This window comes from Alligator mississippiensis, chromosome 12 (genome assembly GCF_030867095.1).
Source record: "Alligator mississippiensis isolate rAllMis1 chromosome 12, rAllMis1, whole genome shotgun sequence".
Lineage (NCBI taxonomy): Eukaryota > Metazoa > Chordata > Crocodylia > Alligatoridae > Alligator > Alligator mississippiensis.
Window position 1 is genome coordinate 21,533,706 of NC_081835.1, and position 27,164 is coordinate 21,560,869.

The 27,164-nt window shown below is 44.8% G+C and overlaps 1 protein-coding gene across 1 annotated transcript in view; it reads left to right on the forward strand.

Annotated features, from left to right (window-relative positions):
• Nucleotides 1-27,164, forward strand: part of ARHGEF3 (Rho guanine nucleotide exchange factor 3) — a 303,899-nt gene that overhangs the window by 120,897 nt on the left and 155,838 nt on the right. The window contains exon 4 of the mRNA XM_019495453.2: nucleotides 25,546-25,608. Within this exon, the coding sequence (XP_019350998.2) occupies nucleotides 25,546-25,608 (63 nt within the window). The remainder of the gene's footprint in view (nucleotides 1-25,545; nucleotides 25,609-27,164) is intronic.

Sequence of the window (27,164 nt, forward strand, 5' to 3'; positions counted from 1 at the left end):
TTACCCTATAAGATCTGTTCAGGGTGCCTAAAACATTTATGGGCTGTGCTTATACAAAGTGCCATGAGTTAGAGCCCTCCTTTTCCCCCTCCCCAACACAACAGATGTTCACCTGTTGAGTTAGGGGAGGATTGAACCTACCTGCACTGGCCCTGGCCAACATGTGGGGCACTCCAGCAGCTACTGAACCGCCCCTGTCCCCAGCATCCCCCCCCAGCCTCTCCCCCAGCTCTGGGGCTGTTAGTGGGGAAGGGAGTGGAAAGGGAGCAGTACAGAGCTGCCAGTTGGGCTTTGCCCAGCCATAGCTGGGGGAGTGGAGTGGAATGGAGTCCCCTCACCTCGCAGCCCCAGCTGGGCCTTTTGAGAGCAGCAGCCCCTGACAGCTGCTTTGCCTAGCCTGGGCTGGTGTGGGGATGGGGGGAATGGAGCCCTCTTGCCTGATGTACCTGGTTTGGCTTCCCGTGATACCCCAGCTGGAGTAGCGGAGGGGACCTTTTGAGGCAAGGGGGCTCTATTCTACCCTGCCTCCCCCTCGGCTCTGGCTAGGCTCTGTGCTTCTCTCTTCCCCCTCCCTCCCCCACTGACAGCCCCAGGGGCACAAGCATCAGCCCAGCCCTGCTCCTATGCAAAAAATTAACCCTTGAGGAAATACAAGTTCCCTAAGCTGCTGTGCTTTAAAGCACCTTTATTTAATACCTGCTTTGACAAGGGTTAATTTTTGGCAAGATCTTCCATTTTAAAAGTGCTCTGCAGCTGTGCATCTGGGTAGGGACAGACATTCAAAAAGCCTGAGCCTGAATTGATTCAATCTTTGCAGGCTAGTTTAACCTGGGTAGGCTAAATCAGTTTTGTAACCAGACAGACATGCCTGCAGTGGCTCAGGCTAGAAGCCAAGGGGTGCTAGAGCAGCCCTCCCTTCCTTTCCAAAGTGCTGAGCGGGGGGAGGGGCATGACTAGGCCCCAGAAGGATGCTCTGATTAGCCTCATCCCCTGCTCCCCCTGCGACCAGTTCAGCAGGGAATGTTTATTAGGGCTGTGCAAAACTTCAGTAGCTGATTTGATTCGGAGGAGATCCGGCCCAATTCAGGGACTGAATCTCTGAATCTGAATCAAATCAGGAGACCATTTAAAAGCCCTGAATCAATTCAAAGCATCCAAATTGATTTGGAATAGCTTTGGAAAAGATTTGGCCGCTTCGGAGATTCAGCCATAGACTAAACAGGCAGTTGACATAGCTGCATCCAGCTAGTAAGTCTGTAGGAGTTGGGGAAGTGGGGTGGGAAGGGGCGTGGGGGAGGGGGGGATTGGGGCTGGGGCTGGGACAAGCTGCCCGGCAGGGGGGCACGTTACTTGGGGAGGGGGCAGGGGGACACGGGATGCGGGTATGGCAGCACTGGGAGTGGGGGCTCTGCACTGCTGCTCCTGCCCAGCTGGGGTGGAGGGGACAGGACGCAGGTGCAGCTCACTCTGGGCAGATGGGGGCAAACACCAGCAAGGCAGAGCCCCACTCCCAGCGTTGCTGCGCCTGCATCCCATGGTCTCTGTGCCGGCTGGCAAGTGGCACCAGGGCAGAGTCCCCGCTCCCAGCTCTGATGAGGGTGCAGCAGCACTGGGAGTGAGGGCTATGCCTGCTGCCACCTGGAGCGACCCACACCTGCATGTGCCCCCCTGCTCCATGCCGGCTGGGCAAGCAGAAGCAGGGCATAGCCCTGATGGCTTCCATTGCAGGGGCAGAGGCAGGCACAGCCAAAGGAGCCATGGGAGAAGCCCCCATGATTGCCTTGTCTGGCTTGGCCCACCCCCGCACCCAGGTCAGCCTCTTGGTACTTTAAAAAAAAAAAGAAGAAAGAAAAAAGCCCTGGTCTCTGGCAGCAGTGACTGGGGCTCCTGAGGGCTGCAGGCTCATGGCAGACCCCCTCATTCAGCAGGGGGCAGCAGGGATCACCTTTCCCCCCTCCCCCCCCGCCTGGCACCTGTGTGGCAGTTGCCTCATGGTGTGGGTGCAGTGCAGCTTGGCAGGGTGCCATGTGCTCTCTGGGAGCTAGGCCAGCTCCATGTGTCAGCTGGAGCGTGGCAGCACCCTGCCCCGACACAATGTGACAGCTACCACATGGGTGCCAGACGGGGGGTGGGGGAGATCCCCACTGCCCTGCACTGTGTGGCAGGGTCTACCATGAGCCCTCAGAAAGCTCCGCATCACCGGCTGCAGCAGTGGAAATTGGGACCTCTGGGCACTCATGGCAGAGCCCCCCCCATGCAGCCCCAGTGGCACCCAGCTCCCAGGCAGTGCACAGTGCCCTGCTGAGCTGCGCTGCACCCGTGCTACACCCGCACCATGGGGCAGCTGCCACGTGGGTGCCAAGTGACGGGGCCATTCCTGCTGCCCCCCCACTACTCCCCACTGCCCTGCACTGTGCGGGGGGCTCTGCTATGAGCACCCAGAGGCCCTAGTCGCTGCTGCAGCACCTGGTGAGTGGGGGGCATTTTTTTTTTAAGTGCCGGGACTAGGCTGGGGCCGGGCCAGGCAGCCATGGGGGCTTCTCCCATGGCTCCCCCACCCAGAGAGAGGCAGGCACAGCTGAGGATCTCCAGAAGAACCTGAAGCTGCCCGGCTGTACCTGCCTCTCCCCGGCCGATCCGAATCTTCCAAGGCTGATTCAGCTGAATCGATTCAGGACAGCGATCCGAATTTCCGAATCGAATCACTGTCCTCTGAATTGGCCGAATCTGAAGTGAATACTTCCCTATTCACACAGGCCTAATATTTATCACCCCTAACTCAGTGTTTATCAGCCCATTAAGAAAACAACTGAGGGACATTACTAGCTATCTGTTGATTCTGCCTTTGTCCCGTGTGCCACAGCTTGGAGGTGGCCAGCATGTAGTCTGCTAGCTAATGCTGAGAGGTGTCTGTGAGGGACCAGGGAATGCCTGCTTAGCAGAGAGTGGGGAGAGGAGAAGGGGAGCAGAAGACAGGCAGATGCCTGCAGAGACTGCCAGAGCTGCAGCCAGGGAGCAGAGGGGAGGGGCCAGCCCTGCTGTGGAGCAGAGAGCCCTGCCCAGCCCTGAGAGCGTGCTGGGATGCTGGGGGAGTCTGGTTTAACTGAAACCGGCAAGGGGTCTGGGACAGACATTGCATAAACCAATTTGACCCAAATCAGTTAAGTCTGATACTACATTCAAGCAGGTTTATCTCAAACCGGTTTCAGCCATTCTCAAACTGGTTTATTTGCACAGAACATCTGTTCTGTTATAGGTTTAAACCAGTTTCTGATCACTTAAACCAGTTTATGTGTAATGTCTGTCCCTAGCCTATGTGTTACATCATCATGCGAAAAATGTAACTCGTGTAAGTGCCCTCAGTGATTCAAACTTGAACTACATATAAATGGCAGCACACAGTATAGAATATGATCAGTAAAGACCTGCACCTTCAAAGGCATAAAGCAAACTTGAAGCTAGAGTTCAATCTATTGGGTCAAGTTTCCAAAGCATTGTAATCTGGGAACATTGACAAATTCCTTGAACAGTGTTTGGTTAAAATTACTTAGTAACTCAGCACTCAAAATACTGATGAGATTTGAATAGTGGTCGAAAAGCACATTCTATCTGAGGAAAAATACAGTGATTGGTGTAACTTAAACCTTTAATTTATATGCTATTCTGACTTTTCTGCAGGTAAATTTAGACCAATTTATAATCCCTTACACATTGATTATTGATACTGAACATATTGCAGGAGTGTCTAAAAATTCCAATCAAGGAAAAGGTCCCGTTGAGCTACAGATGCTGAACACTTTTGTAATACAAAAAAAATTGTAAAGGAGTCTTAGTACAAAAGTATCTAATGTACATGTTATCTCTATATTTGGACTGATAACTCTAGCACACGCTGAAACGCATTTCAACGTGTTTAGCTCTCCATTAGATTCCAGTAATTGGTACTGTCCCCTAAAAAGGGCAGGAAGAAGGTTAAATAAAGACAGAATGAATACCAGTCTTAAAACAAAGCTTTGCTGATTCTTGTCCTAACAGTATCCCGTATATACACACCCATTTCCTGTTGTTAAAATTAAACACATTGAATATGATTTCCATTTTCGTTACTCACTCCATGTTACCTAAACAGGAAAATCTGAAATTCATCACTCAAAACAGAGAACAAAAATTCTCACTTTTCATGATGCACTTCATACAGCTGGAGAAACTGCCATTTTCCTAGCAGGGGTGGGGATACAGGTAGCAAGAGCATTGGTCATTACTAAGGCCCATTTCCTTAAGGTACTGCATTGAACATCAGTGGGAATGCTTTTGAGGATCTGGTTTTAAGAGTTTTAAATCCATTATCATATGAAGCTAGAATAGTGTCTGTTACATTTTTGGATGCAAGTATGATACAAGCAAATGTATACTTCAACTAAACAAGCTGTTATAACAGAACTTGTAGTTCTTGGCCATGTATGTACCAGTATGTGCACATCATAAGTGTCAGCTAACTATGCATTTAGAATAGGGTATAGAACATCCACATCTCTAATACTACATTGGGCATCTACAATTTGACCCCTGAAAGACAACTCATTTGTTATCAGTAGAAGTAAGACTGGTGTTCAGATTTCATGTCAGCCATCAGAGAGCAGGAGAAAGGCAATGTCAAACAGTTGATCAGGTCGTACATATTTTAAACAGTAGAGGGCAGCGGAAATATACATGCAGTCTATTTTATTATAAATTATAATTTTTTGGATCTATTTAAGCATATTGTCTTAACTAGTATTGTATGAAGAAATTGCATATGACAAACTGAGTAAAATTTTCTTTAACATTCCTCTATTCTGTATTTGAAATTAGTGTTAGTTTCTAATATTGTGGCCTAGTGGGCTTGTTACTTGCATTATTCAGGCTTTAAAGAGACATTGTGCTGTGAGCCACTTGCTTTAAGGGCTTCCCATGCATTCAGGACTGCCTTTAAACTTCTAAAATCCTGGTACTATGTAGCATTAGAGTATAATAGAAGAACAGTGAGAGAGGATTCTGTCCATGCAAGCCTCAAAGGCAATAATTCTGAGACTCGCAATCAACTGGAGTCGCTCAAAATATTGGATGTGTTGCATTTTTTCTCTCCTTTTAAAAACAGTTATTCTTGAAATGTTAATCAAATACCAATGTGAAACCTTGAAACAGAGAGAGAGATGCTCATTAAAAGGAAAATCACAGGCTTTTATTTTCCTACTGTAAGTGGATAGACTCATGGAATCAGTGTAGCATAGTTTCCTCCCCCACACCATACCAAACAGAGAGCTGTTATTAAGAGCTATGCATTATGTGAGCTAATATAAAGTTGTTTTTGGCATTTGTAACTTGTATTTCATCTTAGAAATTTGAATACAAGTACAGTAGTAATACAATAAGATGGAAAATGGCTAATTTTATGTGAAGTTTATTCTTGTTTCAATACCACATAGCTTACAGGCATTAAACTCAGTAATAAGACACCAAAGCTGCCTGTTGTGGTTCACTTCCAAGGTCTGGTTTGTGATGTTATAGCCTACCACCTGTGGCAGGCAGTGTTAAATTAATAATTATTAAAATAGACCATTAATCTTTGGTCAGTATTTTTATAAGCAATTTAAACTGGATCAAAAACATGTTTTTGTTAACTGAGTAAGGATCATTAGTGTAATATACTTGAGGATATTATATCAGAAGCACTCACTGTTATAATAAAGAGACCAGATGAGCCCAAAATACAACTTGCTGAATTTCTAACTTAAGACAGGTTTGCTTTATTTTGGGGCTGTTTTCTGTGAGATTTCTAATGGCTACTTTTAAATTGCTCCAGTTATCTCTTGAGAGGTAGGATGGTAAATACATTGCATTTTTATAAGTAGCCTTCTAGGTTTTGCTATGCATACCGTGTTGACCCAAAGAAATAAGCTGGTGGTGATATTTTATATTGTTAATACTGAGACTGCTTTAAAAGGTCACTGAAATATACATGTGAAATTAAAATAGGACAGAATGAGAAGTATATTAGAATTAAAAAAGGACCTGAGAATTTATACAAATCTTTAACCTGCTCTGAACTGAACCTTCCTTAAGTTACCAGTTGCTTAGCATCTCCTCCCCCTTTTGGTGTTTATTTTTCACATCCTCATTTTCAGGTCTGTTTGATGCTTATACTCAAAGGAGATGGGCCAAGCTACCATGAAAGAACGTCTGCTGTGCTCTGTTTACAACCTGTCCAAAACTAAAGGAAATCTTATGAAAGACTCAGTTTTTTTCAAGAGATTTCCGGTATAGTTCTGTTGACTCAAGGGGCAAAGATTAGCTGCAGATAAGTTTATCTGTTTCTGGGTGCTTTTTCCAAATGGAAATCAACCCTTGCAACTTTTCAGACTCCTGTATCTTTTGAAATTCTGCTCTAAACAAACAAATCCTACAAAAACGTAAATTAACTTGCCAAGGTAGCTGAAGCATCAGGTTAGTGCTTGACCATGACTGAAATCTAGGGGCTGCTGAAATGAAAAGCCAAACTTCATTGACTTCACTTGAGACAGGTTTCTACCCCTATCCCTGTACGCACCTGGTGCCCTCTAATCTAGTACTGCTTGGAGCACTAAGAGCTCTGAAAAATCAGGCTTATCAAAGCTCTGAAGAAAAGGGTATAATCTTTTAGGGAATGGGGATAATCTTATAAGGAATAAGGCTAAGTACAGACATTCAAAAAGCCCGAGCCTGAATTGATTCAATCTTTGCAGTTCAGTCTAAACTGCATAGATTGAACCAAGAAGTAAGTGAACAGACATCCATTTCTTATTTTGGAAATGCAGCCACATGCCTCCAGTGGCTCAAACCAGAAGCTGGGGGCGCTAGAGCAAGCCCTCCCTTCCCTTCAGCAGTGGCAGGAAGGCTGGAGTGAAGCTGGGAGAAAAGCCCTACAGTCTTTTCCCCCCTACCTACTTGAACTGAGGAGGGGAGAGGGGGGTCAGGCCCCAGCAGGCTGCTGAGTACAATTGGAGAGGGTTTTAAACCACCACTCTGGCCTGCACAGTCCCCAGCCAGGGTGTGCTTGGAGGGGAACGAGGGAAGCAGCCCCTGCCTGGCTTTTCCCCACTTACCCCTCAAGCGGCAGGGGCAGAGGTATGGCCAAATGCCAGCCAGGGGCCAGCACCCTGAAGCAAAGGTCAGGGGTCATGTGCATGTACTTCCTCACTTAAGGTGTGACTTAAGTATCTTTCCTCTATCGGTCCCTTCCCACTCCCACTGGCACAGACCCCAGGAGTGGTCTGCCTGGCAGGGGCACAGCAGCCCGTCATGCTTTTCCCCCTGCTCACCACTTGAGCAGTGGGGGCATGGCTAGATGCTGGTCTGGGCCAGCCCCCCTCAAGTGAAAGGGGGAGGAGGGAGTAATCCCCCTCCCTCCTCTCTTCCACTGGCATGAGACCGCTACCAGGGTCTGCTTGGCAGGGCACAACAGCCCCTGCCATGTTTCCCCCATTTCTCCCCCATTTGCTGCTTGAGTGGCAGGGGTGGGAGCATGGCCAGAAGCTGGCCCCAGCTGGCCCGAAAGGGGAAAGGGAGGGGAGATTAGTCCCACCAGCACAGATCCAAAGAGGGGATTACTCCCCCATCCATCACCCCGCTTTTCCTCAGGGGGCCAGCCTGGGCTGGCATCTGCCCATGCCCCCATCCCAACTGCTTGATAAGCAAGGAAGGGGAAAAAGCCTAGCAGTGGCTGCTGTGCCCCTGCCAGGCAGACCTTGGCTAGGGACCCCCTACTGGTGGGAGAGGGGAGAGAAGGGGGATTAATACCCCCTTTCTCCTCCCTTTCACCTCAGTGGATTGGTGTCTGGTCAAGCCCTTGCCCCCACCACTCGACCAGCAAGTGGGGCGGGGGGAAAGCCTGGCAGAGGCTGCTGCACCCTGCTAGGCAGACCCTGGCTGGGGTTGCATGCTGGTGGGAGAGGGGAGGGAGGGGGGATTAATCCCCCCCCCCTTTCATCTCAGAGGTCCCGTCCAGGGTCCGGCTACCTTCCCCCCACCCCCCTGCCTCCAAGTGGGGAAAAGCCTGGCAGAGTTTCCCACCCCCACCCCCTCCTCAGGCAGCCAGAACAGTGATAATGAGAGCAGAGGGGTGGGGCCAACCCTGCTTCTCTGAAGCAGGCAGTACAGTCCAGCCCAGGGCTAGAAAGCATCCTGGGATGGTGGGGGACTGTGAGTTAACTTAAACCAAGAAGGGGTCTGGGACAGAAGTTTCTTAAATTGGTTTGACCTAAATAGTTAAATATGATACTACATTCAACCAGGTTCATCTTAAACCAGTGTTAGCCATTTTGAAAGTGGTTTATGTGCAGTGAACTTCTGTTGTGTTACAGGTTTAAACCGGTTTCTGATCACTTAAACCGGTTTATGTGTAATTTCTGTCCCTAGCCTAAGCGATACAGACATTATGCTCATTTGAGCCATCTAAGTCAGGGTTTGGCAACCATTAGCCTGCAGGCTAGATCCAGCCCGCAGAACCACTGAATGTGGCCTGTGGATGTGAGGCTTTAGTGCCATTCAGCAGCAAGGGGCTTCAGTGGCAGGAGCTCTCTCCATGTTGCCACAGGGATAATCGCAGTCTGCAGGCACTCTTCCTTGTAGAGCTGTGGGAACAGGCTCCAGTTGTGGCTGGGTCCTAGGACCTGCTTGTTTATCTCTGACTCAGGGTGGGTTATTCTGGCCTGCAGACAGAAGAGGTTGCCTTCCTGTACTCTAAGTAACTAGATCAAGGATTCTTAACCAGGGTGCAGTGCTCAGTTAGATAAGTGCAGTTTCTGGTGAGGTGATGAGTGCAGGCTCTTGCCTTCCAGCCAGGCCTCCTCCCCCTCAGACTCTTCCCCACAGGCTATTCCTCCTCTTTCCTTCCCCCTCTTTAAGCAGGTAAGCACCATAATGAATAAATTAAGTTTTTTGAAATGGGGTGCTGCTCATTTCACAAGTTATAAGGGGTGTCTCGAGTCTTACAGTGCTGAGAACTGCTAAGCTAAACAGAAAGTTCTGAGTTAGGCAACATCCAAAATCTTTGCCAACATTCAAAATGGATGGACTATAGAAGCAGCAGCCAAAGGAGCCATCAAAGGAATGTGCTTAGGGGCCTCAGAAATTGGCAATGTTCTGGGGAGTTTTTATGAAGGGGACCATGTACTAGAAAAATTTGTAATGATATCTATATGTCAGCATTTGCACACCTGTCCAGACTTCTTAGAAAGTGCGATTCATTTCTGGAGCATGGCAAAGCAAGGCTGCCTTTCTGAAGCCCTCCTTTGGGCCTGTATTGGCAGTCACCTTAGTTGAGCAAGCAGTAGTTGTTTGTAAAGGTGCATGGCATAGGATAGTCCTCATGTGCATGTAGTTCCTCCCTTAAGGCATGACTTAAATATCTTTCCCCTATTGGTCTATATAGTACTTGATATCACAATGTACGTGGGGTGGCTTCTTCACTCTCTTTGTATGAATTTGATCCAGGATTGTTTTCTTGTGGCATGTCCTCTGAAAGTGATTCTTTACTTTGCCTGATAAGCAGCCGGGTAGATGCTGTCTCTGGAAAAATCAGTAATAATTCTACACATCGGAAAGGAACATAAAGCCCAGTACATAATGAGCAGCAAAGTAATGAAACAAACTTCAGCAAAGGAGTACCATAATTACCTGAATCCAAGATGCCTGATTTCAAGACAACCCCCCAGTAATTAGATTCTATACATGGACATTTTATTATAGTTTTCCATGTATAGAATCTAAATATTGGAGGATTGTCTTATTGAAAGACCAGGGAGCAGCAGCCAGGCAGGAGCCCGGGAGCTGCATTTTCACTGTTCTACACCAGATGCAGCCTGCTGGCCAATTAAACAGCTCTCCTGTAAAGGCTTACTTCCAAATGCTTTAATACATGGGAAGGTGACACACCTTTTATTCCCTGAACTAATCAATGACTAGCTAGGCAACTGCTATATACATATTTTTAGATTAAAAAATGCTGAACCAAAAAAGTGAATGTAATCATATTTCACATCTTTCCGGATATTCTTTCCTTGTCAAAGAAATATAACTTATTCAGTATGTGTTATTGTTCTATTATGAGCTTTAGGACTGAGAGTTCTGAACTTTGCCAAGAACATTATTATAGGCTAATCTGTTTTAGCCACCTGAGCCATTTTAAACATTTTTCGGTTTGGATAGATTCCGAGTGTTTGAGAGAGACACAACTGTGACTAAAGTGTTTATCTATCTGAAAACATACATTCAAAATAATATATTCACAATCTGCTATCGTACAGCACATTATAACATGGTTTGTGACATCTCACCAAAAAATTAAAATAAAACTACATTTTAGGTCCAGGTACAAGACCTTTCTGTTTCTACAGTTTTTTCTTTCCAGTTATGATGCTGAAGAGCAGCCCAACAGCAGTCTTCTGGAAAGACAAAGGCTGTCAGTTTTGTTTTGAAAGTGACTTAGAAAAGGAGAGCGAGAAGTTTTTTTGCTTGCTTTGGTTTGTTGGTGGGGGGAAGAAGGGGGTTGTCACCAAGAGCGGTGAACCCTAATATATGTAGCGGACATGGTATGTCAGTAAGAGCCATTAAAATACATATTACAGTACTTTGAACTGAGTGCTTGTTCCTATTAAATTAAATTAAATTACATTACATTACATTACATTAACTTCCTAAAACTGATTTAGTCATTTTGGTGCAAAAATCTGTGCAAACCTACTTGCGTTCAGGAACAAAAGTGGCTTAAATCAATTCACCAAAGTCAGTTTGCTATTGATGAAAACTTCCTTCCCTATCACAGGATGTTTTTATCCTGTTATTTTTGTGCATTTTTGCATTTCCTCTCCCAGGTGGTAGTGTATAAATTTCCGGTATCGATAACTTAACCCAGTGATGGAGAGAAGATGCCAATCTAGGCTTCCTATAACAATGTCTCATTACTCTAATTCCTATAATTAAATTGCTATTGCTGTTTATATATGCAATTCGATATCTTACTTTCTCATCTCCTGTGAGCTAATTACTGAAAACAACTCTTTCCTGATGCATTGAGACCGTAAAGCATTCTGCCTTTATTACCATGAATTTAACCTACCACTCTGCTTAACCCAGGCAGTGCAAAAGGGGCCACTTGCCAACACCTGTTATACTACATTGTCAATAACGTGTGTCCTAAAACACAGTGGGGACCTTCCAAAGCAGTCTTTTTTTGGGTTTGGTCTGTGTCCACAGGTGAATGCAGGGGTTTATTGATGTTTTTGTATGTTTGTTTTATTTTGGTTTTGTGTTTGTCTGACTTTGGGGAAGAAACCTTCTGGGACATTTTTGAGGATGTCAACGATAGAGAAAAAATATCCTAGCCACACTCTTCTAACCTGAAAGTACACAAATGTGGACATGTATACAGTGTGTATTCACATGTTGCGTGTAAGTTCAGTGACTTGTTTTTTTGTTTGCTTGTGCAAGCCATACCAAATGGCTGGGAATGGAATGAAGTTTAATTACCTGTTATATGATTTGAAAATATAATGAAAAGCATGTGTTTGAAAAGTGACTGTTTAATATTAGATTCAGAGTGCAGCTGTCTATAACACTTTAACAGAATTAGAGAAAAGTAGTTAGCCATGTTAGTGTGAAGTCAGGCAGAAGGTAGGATGGAGATGAACCTTACAGATTAACTGAATCAGAGACCCATAAATTTTCATAAGAGATTATTTCAGTAGTATTGTAAGACTTTGGAGTAAAGACATAACAAAGAGCAAGAAATTAACTTCATGAACGTGTCATCCTTTCTGCATAAAACTTATTGTATGCTGTGCTTTTAACTTGCCAAATCTACCTTTTATTATGGATAAAGTGGTTTAACAGAGATTTTGGTCATTGGTGTAAATTTTGTACTGGTAAATTTTATTGGTGAAAGGTTTCCACTGGGATAGTTTGCATGATGGCATCAGTCCTTTTCAATTCTTAGAAAATTAAAATATTTATCTAGCATAATAGCAGATGAAGGTATGTTTTTAAAGAAATTATTTGAAAATGATTGAATTTCTAACAGAGCTATTGGGTCAGACTTAGAGGGAGTATAGACAGCATTGTGTGCCTTTTAGTATGTGGGCCTTGCTTAATTTTTTGAGGCAGGAAGTGCTGCACTTGTAACAGGAAGAGCAATCAATTGAGATGTAATTAAGTAAGACAAAGCAGACCAGTTGATTTCCCAAGTTGCTTTCATACTTGTTTCTTTTACTTAATCATTTTTCTTATTGTCCCGTGTGTTCCCTTTGGCCTTTGCAGTTAATGCTGACTTTACCAACATGTAAATTGAACACCCATTGACATCTCTTCTGAATTTGGTCTACTATAAATATACTTCATGCTGTATTTTTTTTTTTTTTTTTTTTTTTTTTTTACAGTAGATGAACTGGCTTTTTCATTATGCCTGTGGGTATGTTGCATCTAAACAAATGGGGAAAAGCCTACATGAAGTTGCTATCGCATAGGTTTGCAGCTATAGTAACACTCTGCCCTGTCTTCTTCAAGTTCAGTTTAATCCTTTAGCCTTGCTAATTTGGTTATGTTTCTTATTTAATATCCCAATCATTTTTTGTTAGAACTCTGCCAGGGTTGTGAATGTCACATTTTGTGTTAATCCCTGGCCGTGTGACTAACATTCTTTTCATGAGTTCTTGAGCGAAGTAGCTACCCTCTTGCTTTTTTCCTGTCATTCATTACTGGCTTCCAATGATAATGTCATTACATGCAAGTTGTTTATTGCTTCAACTCTACATAATTGCCTAGAACATTTTGTTATAGGTTTGGAGTTGAATAGTTGCTTCATGCTAGAGGGATTAACTGGATTTGTAAATGGTAGTAATTTACAAAAATGCCAATATTTATTTTAAAAGGAATAATAATCCCACAACTTTTATCTTACTCTTCAGTCCTTCTGGAGAATTTGAAGCATACGCTTGAACTATTTTTACCTTTCATGGTTTCTGCTTTTTAAAAAGAAATTTGTAGTTTTTTCCTGTAATATATAGACCACAGTTGCTTTCATTTCCTCTGAATTGATAGAGTAGCCAAGTTTTGTCATGCTGCAGTGTTGATTACTTTGAAGGCTTTGTGTAGTACTTTTTGGTGTAGGGGTAGTCTACACAGTTTTTTAACCTTTATAGTTACATATTTTAGGGATATAGTTTGTTTTATACCTAGATGACCTCTACGAAGCATAGCAGAAGAGCAGTTAAGGATAGGGTGACCATATGTCCCAGTTTGGCTGGGGCAGTCCTAGATTTCAAAGACTATTCCTTGCCGGTTGGTCAACATTAAAACGAGAGTACTGCAATTGCATGGGCACGAAGCACAGTCCAGCGGAGAGGTAAAACACCATGGTGTGCCAGGCAGCCCTGCCTCCTTGCCAGACTGTGCTCCAGCCTCTGCCACTGCCTCCAGCAGCACTGCTGACTTGGGGAGTGGGAGCAGGGCAGTGTTCTGGATGTCCCAGATTTCCTTATGGTCACCCAAGTTGAGAAGTATGATTCCAGAAGAGGTATGAGTTTGAGCCCTGTGCCATACTTATGACAAAGGCTGCCTTCACTGACCCAGCTGCAAATGGGTATGCTATCATCTGGATTAGAGAGTCAAAGGTGATTGAATGTGATCATTGCCTACTGTGGTGGCTATAGCCTCAAACTCAACTTGGTGTGCTTCAATCACACTAGCCCTATAAGCTTGAGAAGACCTTTAACCATGAACTTGTAGTGTGGTTTCAATTAAGTTGCCCCAAAGATTTAGAAACAGCACCATTGTATTTTTTTTTTCTATATATTTAGGCAATTCACAGATCTGTTTAGGTTTAGTGTAGATATGTTGTATATGTCAGCAGCCACACTTATATTTTAACATCCTGTTAAGTATAACATTCTGTAAAGTAAAACATTTCTTTTTCCTGTCCTCTTGAAAAATCTACCCTGGCTGGTGTTTCTCTAGCTATAATGAATACATTGTTTGAGTTCATATAGAAATAAGGGAGCAAGGGGGCAAACAGTCACTTTCTCTGTTACATTTTGCAGTTTCTTGAAGAAAAGTTATTTTTGTGAAATGTCACTCTCTAATACTCCCAAATTCTGAGTTATCACATCGATGCTATCAGTAGCAGTCAATGAAATGCTTGCAGATGCTCCTTATTCTTGACTGCTAAAGCACTTTTTAAAAAGTTTAAAAGTAATAATTTCCACGTGAGCAATCGGTACAGTAACAAACAGTTGTCGTCATTACAATTGGAACTGGATGTGAGGAGGTTCATGCACTCGTGTATGAGAGAGCGTAGGTAAATGAAACGGGTGTTGTGTCTTAAGGGATCTGGCAGATGCTATTTTTGCTGTGCTGTGGGTACTGTGGAGTTGTGCTACAGGTTTACTGACAGGCTTGCATGATCAGTTGTTGCCACCATGGCAAGGGCTGATGGGAGGTTTTGAGCACCAGCAGCCCACAGATATCCCCATCTGCCTTGCTGCCTGGCAGTGCTTTAATGAGCAAGGAGGCCTAGGGCTGCCTGTGAGGCCCTTGTGGTAGCAAGGGCTCATCTATGCTGCCCAATCAGCTGCTGCTGCTGTAGCCTTCTCCTTTTTGCTGCCAGGGCTCTTTGGACATAGTTCCTGCTGGGCTCCCTGACAATTCACCACCTGGGCGGGCTGTCAGGGAGCCAACCACTCTCTATCCCTCCCTCCTGCCAGCCTCAGCTAGACCACTTCTGTTTTGCTATTCCTATCTCTTGGTTTGAAAGTTGTCTCTGTGCACCCAGTACACGTTTCAATATCACCAAATTCTAGTTTTTGTTAGGTGTAAGTTAACATCAAATGATTTAAAATAAACTGGGTGTGTTACTTCAGTTTGTTTCTCAGGACAAATCCAAAAGGACAGAATCGCATGCTGAAGCAGATATGCACTACATACCGGGCATGAGCAGTACTGCTAATTCTTGGTGCTAGCTGGTGTTTTCCTTCAAGCCCAAGCTCCTTGAGTCAAGTAATTCTTTAAAAATTGCAGCACTGACTTTGTAAAAAATTTAAGATGCTTTCCCTCACGACTGTAAACATGACAATATGACCCAAGCACACTGTAAAGGTTCCAAAAAAAATATAGATAGATATATTAAACCTTATGGTTTTTAGAACAATTTTTAATTTTACAGTGCCTGACACGTAAGCTTTCAGGTCACAATAAAAAGTAATTGTTCAATCTACTGTCTTATTATCCAGGTTACAAAAATCACTGATATATTTGACATGGTTCTTCAAGAATTGTAGTCAGCACAGAAAGACCCAGAATTAGGAAAGCAGAGGTAGTATACATGTGAACCAAGACACACTAATAAAGTCTAAATTTATGCATTGGGTACCCATGTTTTCCAAGTGCAGTCATCGTCAGAAGTTTCTCACCTATGAGTACTGACGATCATCTACAGTTATTTAAAAGAATAGGTCTTAGGAGGTAGTTCTTCAAGCATATTCAAGTACTTTAGTGAGTGAGAGGCATAGACTGAAAGTGTTTCTCAAACTAGGGCTCTCCCACAAAATTAAGGCCTACTGTGGCATTTCTTTCTTCCTTTTATTCCTCTAAAGTTGCTCATCACTTTTTTTCAGCAGCATTTACAGAGCGGAAACCAAATCTTCAGCTATTATTGTCTATGCGTTGTTATCTCTATTTGACAGAGGAAGACAACACAGCTGGATAAATAAGGATCATGTGTCCTGAATTCTCTTGTTTCCTATATAAGTCTGTATCACTTGCAAAGAAAGAACTCTGTAAAATTAATTCTTCACACTTTTGTGATGGAGCACAAAGGGTATTCTTTGTGAGAAACCTGTGGAAAGACCTCAGAAGAGTTCTGTTGTCTCTCAAAAGAAGGAAGTGGATATATGAGAGAATGTGATAACTGATTTGTATACTGGAATCATAAAATACTTGCATTCATTTCTGTAGTAAAATTACACTTGTTTCTTGAACTTTGACTTCTTGACTCTTGGGCTAACCCTTGATTGTTGAAATTATGTTTCGAAAGAATGTCATCGCTGCACAAAATGCACCAATTTTTTTCCTTTTATTTCAAGTAATTTTAATATATAAACTTCATACTGTAGTAGCTATAATATACAATGTACAAACTTTTCAGTAATTCCTGCTTAGAAATAAAATTTATTTAAAATGAGCCTATTTCAAAAGTGACATAAGCCCTTCTAAAAATGTTACTGGTAATCTTCAGCAGTAGTACAACAGTTCCAAGTATTTTGGTCATAATTAACTAAGCCATAATAATGTGCAATGTCTTTGTCTCTTTGGCCATGGTCTGCATGCACATTTCTCATGTACCCAGCCAATGTGTTTTGATATCACCAAATTCTAGGGTTTTTTAGGAATATCTTAACATAAAGGAATTTTAAATGAGGGACCACATTGCTTCATTTTCTTTAATAAAGAACAGATCCAAAAGAACAGCATAGGATGCTGAAGAAAGTGTTCAAGGCATGAACAGTATTGCCAGTTCCTGGTGATTGTTGGTGATTTTCTTCAACCCCAAGTTACTTGACTCCAGTGATTCTTTGAAAATTTCATCTTTTATTTAAAAAAAAAAGAAAGTTTCTAGCCTTTATGGCTGTGGAGGTAAATATCATACCCCATAGAGGCAGAAGAAGGGCAAACAAAGTATTGTAGATTTTTAAACTATGGTTTTAAACCTGTGGTTTTTAAGTCAGCCTTACAGTTTTATGGTACTGAATACTTAAACTCTCAGGTGACAATAAATCTGCATTAAGTTCATTGTCTTATAGTTTAGATCTCAAAAAGCATTGATGAATTTGACACTATTCTTAACGATTTTGAGCCTGCACAGAGAGACTCGGAGCTCGGAAAAAAACGAAGGTGATTTAGATTACAGCGAAAGGTCAAAACAACCATAGGCATTATTAAGGCAGGCATTTAAATGGAAAATTGTAACATGCTTATGAAGTTGATCACCTGTCCAGAACTGTAATAAGCCCAGGAAATTTGGATGTTATATCAGGATCTAGTCAGGCAAATGGATATAGTGCTAGAATATCTATTTGGTGCTGCTCAGAATACTTTGGAGATTTTAGTCAGCAGTGATAAAGGATTTAGAGTTTCAGATGACAAATTTTGGCTTGTTTGCCTGCAGCATGAGATTAATGAGAGAGAAGAAAATTTCAGTTGGTTGGAATTGGAATAGATCAGGAGTTCATTTGGTGTTTTAATTTTTATGGAATGACTTTTGATGCTTTCTAAAACCTTCCAATGTAGGGATATGTTTCCTTCCCAGGGAACAACCAAGAACAAAGAAATGAATCACTGAACAATGCTCTAAAATTTGTAATGCTTGTATAAGATAGCAGCCTGATGCAAAAAAAAAAAATAAAAAAGTTATAACACGTTACATATTGGCTTAGTTTCAAGCTTGGGTCACAGCTTGAGTTGATGCATCACACAAAATAAATACCATATTTATTCAAATAGAAGATATCCTCGATTATAAGTTAATCCCCCCCATACTTAAATTCTATATATAGAAAATGTATAAATTTGTTTTAATTTTCCAGGGATAGAATCTAATTATTGGAAGATTGCCTTGAATTTGTTCCTCCTCCAACTGCTACAGCAGTGAAAATGCATGTTATCTTTTCTTCAAACTGCTGCAAGTTTTAGCACAGGAAATCCACAAACACACTTTTGAACAACACTTTGACACCTACTTATATGTAGTACAAACTTTTTTTTTAAAGTTTTTTCAAGGCCAAAACAGTTTCAAATTCAATTAGGCAAAACTTAGTCGTCAAGTTCCAAAATTCAACTGAGTAGAGCTCAATCATCAAGTCTGTGTGGCTCTACTACCAGGCAAGTGTCTTCCCTCCCAAACCCATCTATCTGGGGCTTCAGATACTCCCCAAATGCAGGCAGTCATCCTACATGCAAGCCCCAGGCCCATAGGCCTTAGGGTTCAGATGCCCTTGATTTTAATTAAACAATTTTTTTAAAATCACACACACACCCACCCCCCCCCACCCCCCCTGTCCTGTGGCTGATCTGGTTTCCTTGACATTCCATAACACACACATGAAGTTAAACCATCATCATCCCGGTACAGTACCACAACCACTCACCTGTGTGTCTGCGTGCCTGTCAGCATCTCCTTTGCCTATCACAATCGCACAGAAAAACTGCTTTGGTGACCCCCACCCTGTTCCCAACCCTCCTGCTTCCCCCCAGTCTTTTCACTCATCATCATCTTTGTTGTTCTCTCTGGCAGCCTTGTTCTTGAGCAGTCTGTGCGATCCTTTTCTCTTCCATATGTCCTACTGTCTTTCTGCATCACACCTGCAGCTCAGTCACTCCCATTCTGTCGAAGTCCTCAACTGGGAGGTTTGTGCGTCTGTCCATGAGCAGGGTCCTGGTCTTTCACAGGGCATTCCTGAAGCAGGAGATGAAATGGTCAAAGTGGGTTGTTGGGATCCCTTGCTGATTGGTCAGGTGGCCAGAGAGTCAAGGTCTTGACCCCTGCCACCATCAGGAGGAGTATGGTTACTCTCCCCCACACTTCCCTGTCATATGGGCAGCTCCAGAGAAGGTGTTTAATTTGTATTTTCCTTCCACCAGCAGATTTGTGTGGGCCAGGCAAGAGAGCCTCTCTGTGTCTCAGTGTCTGCACAGGGAGTACCCAGTGGGCTACCTGCCACTTTTAATCCCTGTGCTCCTTTGCAGGTCCTTGTGGAAGACTCACTCCCACACAGCCTTGTAGCTGTTGCTGGGGAGTATGCCCGTCTGTCCTTTGCATCTTATGGTGGTTTGTCAGGGTCACCAGGGCTTTGTTTTGTAGCTTATATCTGTTCCAGAAATGCTTTGGGACCTTGTAAAACCACAGTTGTTCCAAGGCCCATGGATGCATGTTAGGTGGTACATACACTCCCCGGTATTGCAACAAGTGCTCTGCAAAAAAACTTCAAAAAACAGGCTGTTTTAGAGTCTTCCCCAGTTGCCATGTTGGAGATCTGGCTCGTTTGCTTGGCCCAGAGAAACAGCAGAACATCTGGAATTCTTCAGCCCTTGGTCTGTTTCATTTTATACAGGGTGGCCCTTCTCCCATTTGGAGGGCAGACAAAGACAAATCTGGCCCTCTGGATTCTATGGACATTTTGCCATGAGGTGGGGAAGAACAGTGTGGGGTACAGAAGCACCAGTAGCAACACTGCCCTCATGAGGCCCCTGCATCCCCTTTTGACAGGCAGCACATGTGCCACAATCCCGGTTTGTTTGACCATGGCTCAGTTTTCTCTCATGCTTTCTGGCCTGTTAGTTCTGAGTCGAACTCCACCCCAAGGATCTTTACCCCCTCATGGGAGATGGAGACTCCCAGGGTAGACAGGTCCCTGAGCTTGCCCAGTGCCAAGCAGTTGCCTTTGCCCACACTGAGCTTGGCCCTTGCCACCACTTCATACACCTGGGCATGTTGCGACACTCTTTCCACCAAACACGTGTCCTTGCACAGGACGCTGAAATTATCTATGTAGTCTAGGACCCTCGTCTCTGCCCTGCTGCCCCTGGGGATCTCCACTCCATGTATCCCAGGGTCTTGCCTGAGCCTCTAGGCCTCTGGGCCAGTAGTTCCATAGAATCATAGAAAGTTAGGGTTGGAAGGGACCGCAGGAAGTCATCTAGTCCAACCTCCTGCTCAGAGCAGGACCCATCCCCAACTAGATCATCCCAGTCAAAGCTGGGTTTTGAAAACCTCCAAGGATAGAGCTTCTACCACCTTTCTGGGTAACCTGTTCCAGTGTTTTACTACCCTCCTAGTGAGAAAATTCTTCCTCCTATCTGACCTAAACTGCCCCCACTGCAACTTGAGACCATTGCTCCTTGTTCTGTCATCTGCCTCCACCGAGAACAGTCTATCTCAAGTCTAACTTGAGTCCATCATGCAGATGAACAAGATCGGGGAGAGTGGGCTAGATGCCCAACTCCACCCTGATTGGGGTGGTCAGAAACCCGTTCATCAACACCCTGCTGCTCACATTGGTCTACATTGTTTTTATCCCTGCAATGAAAGTTGGGGGGACCCCCACCTTCTTCAGCATCTTGAACAGATCCGTGTGCTAACTAGCCCCCCCCCCCCCAACTAATGACAAGAACCAGGTGTTCTTGTCACAAGTTCCGGGATTCTCCAGAAATGTATATGCAGATGAGGTGCATGACAGCCTGGGATAGGCGGCAGAAGGTATGCCAGGCTTGTGGGGGCTTCGCGGTCCACTCCATATGGCTGAGGAAGAAGAGGCTAACCATGCATGTGTTGCACCACGCAGAGCACAATGGAAGTTGTAGTTCTTGTGCTGATGCATGCCCTCAGCACCTCCCCCCCCCCCAGTAATATTTTCTCCCTCTGTTTATGCAGCCTGGTCCAGCTTCACCTCATGGGGCACATCCAGACGAGCAGGCATGTACCTCTTGCCCCATCTCAAACCCCTTTGAGGCGGGGCAAGAGGCATGTGCAGGAATAAAAAAGTGTTCCCTGTGCTGCAAACTTGCAGCGTGGGGAGAAAATTAGACTAGGATATCCAGGGGTCTAAAAAAAAACAAAGTTAAAAAAAAGTGGGGCAGGGCATGGTCCTGGACCATGCCCTGAGGCAACCGGAGGCTGGGTCCTCCAGGGAGACACTCTGGCTGCCAGAGCATCTCCGTAGTTGGCCCCTCGCCCTGGTGCTGAAACTTGCGGCCAGCCAGGCCATGTGTTCAGCACCAGGGCTCCAGTGCAGTAAGGGGTTGGGGGGCCTGGAGATGGGGGGAGGGGACCATTGGGAGGACCTCTACTGGCCCCGCCCACTCTCCCAGCCTCCCCAATCCCTGCCCTGCCCAACCCCTCTGCCCACCAGCCCCCCAGATCTCCAGTCCCTGCTGTGCCTGGCCCCTCCCTCCGCCAGCCTCCCCCGCCCCCTCGCAGTCCCCGACCCCTGCCCAGCAGGACCCAGTGCGGTGTGCAGGGACCGCGTGTTGCGCCCACCAGGTCCTGCTGGCCTTGGGGCTGCTCCTGGTCCTGCTGAGCCACGCCAGGTCCTGCTGCTGTGGGCCTGGCCCGGCTGGGTGGCAGAGGGGCCCCAAGGGCAGCAGGACCTGGCTGGGCCTGGCATGCGGACCCCATGCGCCGCACCGGGTCCTGCTGCCATGGACCTGGCCCAGAGGGGCCCTGAGGGAGGCAGAACCCTGCTGGGCCTGGCATGCGGCCCCCGCACACTGCACCATGTCCTGCTGCCATGGCTCAGAGTGCTCCACTCCTGCTGCTGCTGCTGCTAAAGGTAACTTGTGGGTCCTGGGCGGAGGGGCTGGGGCCCTCCAGGGGGGAGCTGTGACTCTGGGTATGGCCCTCCAGCGTGTCTGGGACCCTGGGTGGGGAGGCTGGGGCCCTGTGGGGGATAGGGGCTGTGGCCCTCCAGGGGGGAGCTGGGGCCTTGTGGGGGGGGGCATTCCATGTGCTATGGGGGGGCTGCACCCTATGGAGGCCAGGGGACCCACCCCTCCTGAGCAACACCCCCACAAGGTCCCCCACACCCACAATCCCCCCAGCAATTGCCCCACACACCAATCCACATCTCTCCACACACACCTACATGCCTTTCCCCACACTCCTTCCCACCGCCTTCCTGCAAACACCACATCTCCCCATCACACACGCATCATGTGTGAAGAAAACCAAAAGTACACATCAACACATATAGGTATTTAGAATTTATTTTATGATGACGATAGAGACGCTGGTAGGCTTCCACATTGCCTTAACATTGTAAATATACCAATAAAGCATTGCCTAACTGATTGCTCTCTCTCTCTTTCTCTCCAGATTGTGTGTGTCTTTCTCTCCAGTGTGTGTGTGTGTGTGTGTGTGTGTGTGTGTGTGTGTGTGTGTGTAGAGTGGTCTTTTGTGTTAACTGTGGAAAAACATGGATTTTGGGGTATTTTTTTTAATGGATTTGGGATGCTGCTGCAGCAGTCCAGCTGGCACAAAGGGTAGTGTCCCCAGGTACCAATTGGCTGGGCCCCAGAGGCTCCTCAGAGCGAGTAACCCAGAGCTGCTTGCCAGGGCAGCTTTTTATACTGCTGGGGACAGCACAGGTCCTGGCCCCAGGCTCTAGCTCCTTCTGGCTGCAGATCCAGGAGGAGCCAGGCAGGGTTATTTTGCCCCAAGTGGCACAATTTGCTCCACAACAAAGTGTATGTCCGAGCACATGTGCTGAGGGAGAAAGACCTGGCTCAAGTTTACACTGCTTCTATTTGAGCTGCTGCAAGTGTATGTGCTTGCATGTGCGGAACCGCCCATGGAGGGCACAGCCACATTAATCGCAGCAAGCTGAGAGAGGGGGTGAACTGTTTGGGGCCCTGTTTTATGATGTTTGTCAGGCATTTAATTCTGGTGAAGAAACAGGAACAATTGGAAATGGGAAAGAAAGGTGCAGCTTAGCTGTAGGAATGAAGAGGAAGTCCAAATGTATACAGTGTCACAGCTCACCATCACTTGAAAAAAAAAGTCAGCATTCAGGGGGACCATACTTAATGGGCATTACAATATGTTTTATTTAGATGGGCTACAATAATCTATTCATGTGGTAGGTTCTGGCAGGAGAAACTTACCAGCAAGGGAAACACCATATATCTGAGTCCATGAAGGCAGTTTTCCTTAAGTGCTCCCAGGGATAACTGTTTTTCCAGCATGGTTTAGTACCCGCTGAGGTGTTGGGGCTTAAAGCCCATGTTATGGAAATGGGAGGCTCCTCCCTAGCTTGCTCCTGCAGCCATATGTCTGAGGGCTGGTGAAACTTGGGGGCATCTGAATCCCAAGCTTCCGGGCTTGGGCCTGCATGTAGGATGCCTGCCAAAAGACTTTGGAAATATCTGAAGCCCTTGGTGGGGGTGAAGGATGTTTGCCAGTTGTAGGGCCACTTATATTTTTTCACTGACTCATGGATTTGGACTTGATTTGGCTGATTTAGCTTGGAACACGAACATTTCATTAAAAAAAAGGTAGGTTCTAGGAAAGGAAATACCATGACCAATTAGGTGGTTTCCCTACTTGCAGGGGACAACCACTTTCTTTGTGGGGGTACCTGGACTGAGGTAGTGTATAGTTAGCCTCCCACTCCCACTTCCCCTTTATGGAAATGGGAGACTCCTCACTAGCTTGCTTCTGCGGCCGTATGGCTGAGGGGAAGTGAAACTCGAGGGCATATGAACCCCAAGCCTCCTGGCTTGGGCCTGCACGTAGGGTTTGGTAGCATCTGAATCCCCAGGCAGGGGTGGTGGATGCTTGCTGGTAGTAGGGCCACACATGGTTCTTGAATGATTCACAGATTTGGAATTGATTTGGCTGATTTGACTTGGGACATGAAACATTTTCCTTAAAAAATGAACAAACAAACAAAATGTGTTAGGTTCTGGCATAGGGAAATCTCATGACCAAGGTGATGCAATTAAAATGGCACTGTATAGTGGAGGGTTGCACCCTTGTCTGCTTGTGGACAGCTCATAGTTAGCTTCCCACTAGCCAACTTCCAGTGGGAGGATCTCAGCTACACGCCAACTATACGGAAATGGGAGACTGCTCCCTAGCTTGCTTATGCAACCATATAGCTGAGGGCAAGCAAAAGTCTGGGGCATCTGAACCCAAAGCCTCCAGGCTTGGGCTTGTACATAGGATGCCTGCCAAAGGATTTGGAAGTATCTGAAGCCCCAGGCTGGGGTGGAGGATAGTTGCCAGTAGCAGGGCCACATATGGTTCTTGAATGATTCAAACTGACCTGATTTGGATAATTTGACCTGGGACACGAAAATTTTTCCTTTAAAAAAAACAAAAAAAGTGGTAGGTTCCCATCTACATGTTTGCCCAATTTTGGCCAAGTGTTTTATAGTCATGCTCAGTGTTGGCTGTATTCAATCAAATTTATGGTTAGTTTCCAATGCTGAGCACATACTACTTTTGGCAATAATTTAATGATAGATAATGTATTTAGTGAGATTTCCTTGTGTGCAGTTGCTGAACACATGGTCCTTTTGGTAGCAGTTTAATGATAAACAGGGTATATAGTGAGATTTCCTTGTATGTATTTATAAGACAAAAGGCTTTTTTCTTATGCCAATTGGGGGGAAAAACCTTGTTTTGTATTTGAGTAAATATGGTACATTTATAAATACATTAGTGTCTATTTGTTGTTAAAATGCTTTTTTCAGGGGGGAAAGTATATTTCATAAGGCATGAACTTAAAATCTGTGCAGGTGTCTAACCCTCAGCCTGTGCATCATTTAAGGTCCTCTTTAAACACAGCTCTGAAGCCTTATGCAAGGCATAGGTCTCGTACTGGCTACCTACACAGGGGTATCTTCTACAGAAGTTTAGCTATAAAATACACTTTGTTCTTATTCTTTTTAAATCTTCAATATATTTTCAGTATTTCCATTTATGTGAAGAAAATGGGAATTTAGATTTAATGCCTAACAGTTCAGTTGTATTTGTTGTAAAGTGACTACTCAGCATCTGAGCAAGAAGATTCAATCATAAAGTTATCGCTATTTTTTTTTGGTTGTCATGTTCAAATTTAAAATTACAGCTTCTGTTTTTATATTCCTAAAGAGATGTTATTGTGACAGCTTCCATGTTCTTGATGCAAGGTTCAAATTAGGTTTTTGGTGGATGCCCATATGAAGGTTGAACATCTGATGGCTTTTAAGAGAAAAGTAGCCATGGCAGGTTTGGGCTGGTGGTTGATTCTTATGTTACTACTGAATTATGCCTAAAATAAGGTTTTGTAACTAAACTTACTCTGTATGACATGGCACCAAAGGATGGAGGCAGGGCTGTCCCTGGGGGGCATGAATTGGGGTGACCACCCTGGGCTCTGTGCTTTGGGGAACCCCGTGGAGCTGGGCGGAGCGGCCATGGTGACCCTGTGCCGCCGGCTTCAGGTCCAGCCGCTCGCTACCCTCCACCTCCCGCCCCCCCCCCCCCCCCCCCCGGCCGACACAGTCACTGCTGATTGCAGCAGCAGCTTATTCAGGTTTGGGACGTGTGGGATTGGAGTGGGGGTGGGGCCCCGTGTGGGCTGATTTACCCTGAGCCCCGCACCCTGCTCAGGTCGCCTCTGGATGGAGGGATGAGAAAGAGTAGTAGGATATAAAAATAATGCCTTGAATTTGCAGATCAATTAATACTTTATTATTTTAATTGTTCAGTTATCCTCTGTTTTATTGTGGGTGGCACTTAACAGTGGTATGAACTAATGAATGTAGAACTAATAGCTGTATATGGTTTTTATCTTCTTGGGAACTATCAATAAATCTATAAAGTGAACAAAGTATTTATATATTGTATTGTGATATCTTTTTACATACCTTTTGACCATTTTTTCAAGGTAACTTGTTAATCTTAACTAATTTCTGAAATTTTGTTTCATTTTTGTTTTGCAGAAGAAACGGAAGCAGTGTAGCCAAGATGAAGATACAATCAGTATCTGTAGCCTTGATGCAAGTGTGAGTCATTTCTTTAGAATTTTTTTCCCTCAAATTTAAATATGGGTATCCTGTTGTGTTCTACCAACATGCATTGGCTATTACAGCTGTGGTCTGTTCATTCATGGCCTGAAATAACTACTGTTTTGCACACTGCTTAGAATGTAAATTTATTATTCTATTATTGGCAATAGATAAATATCAGGATGCAGTCTTTAGTTTATTTTATTTATTTATTAGATTTATATCCTACCCTCTCTAGAAAAGACTCTGGGCAGCTTACAATAAAAAGGAAAATAAGTCATAAAAACAGATAAAATATTAAAATAGGATAGTGAGTAATAAACAACAGATTCCTCAAACAGTTCTCCAAAAGTTAGGCCCTTGGCAGAGAAGCAAGCAGGGAAACATTCCACCTCATGGGCACATCTACCTGTGAAATTAGCACGGCTAAATAAACTCCAGTGAAGTTTGCACCAAAGTTTATCCCCCCTCCCTGTCTGCAGGCCCCCTGGCAGCCGCCGCCGCCCACCCACCCCCGTCGGTAGACAACTGCCTGTATCTCCCCTCTTACAGGGACCCTGTGCCTATTCTGAAAGTCTCTGTGTTCTCCCATTCCTCCCTACAAACATACTGTGTCTGTTAAAAGGAATTATAACAGAAAAACCAAAAGCCACTGTGTAGCCACTGAAGGGCAATGTCAAAGGGTACCGTTGAGCTTTACCTTTCTATAGCAACTGCCCTGAAGGTCTGCAGGCCTTATAAACAGACTGGCTAGGCCCTTAGGTCCTGGTGCGAGGGTGTCTGTCAAGCAGTATGCAGACAAGGTTCTTTGGGTAAATGTGATATATTATATTAGACCAACTAAATAGTTGGAAAAATTGTTTTTTTGCAAGCATTAGGGTACAAACATCCTTCTTCAGGCATAGGGAGAGTCTGCTGGTGTTTTGTGTTCTCCTGGATGGAATAAAAACCAATATGCAAAATGAAGGTCTGTGAAAATGCAAATGCATGGTGGTGAAGATCAGAGGCCATGGGAGACAATAAGTGTGAGACAGGTAGGTGGGGTGGGGGAAAGGAGGCAATGTTGACTTAGTGATAGAATGCAGCTGTTAAAATGTAGAGAGGTTACCTGGGGTTATCAGATGGCAGGCAGGTTATAATGTGCCATAAATCCAATATCTATATTTAGTCCATGATTTTTTGTATCCAGGAGACTTATGAAATGAAGTTCGTAGGCATGTCTGTAAAAGGTGTTTTGTAAATTCCCTTTGAAGATTAGAACTGAGAGATTGGAGAGAGAGTGGTTGTGTTGTGAGTAGTGTGTACCCGCAGATAATTGGGTATTTTTGTCTTTGATAGATTTTTGGTGTGCATTCATTCTGGTACACAGTTGTTGTTTGGTTTCTCCTATTTTCCATCAGGGCATTTAGTGCCCTCAATGAGATATATAACATTTCTGGTGGTATAGGTATAAGATCCAGAAATGGTGATAATTTTGTTGTGGGGTATAGTTATTGTGGAAGTGGTGGAGATATGTTGGCAGGTTTTATATTTTTTGTCCCAGTATGATCTGG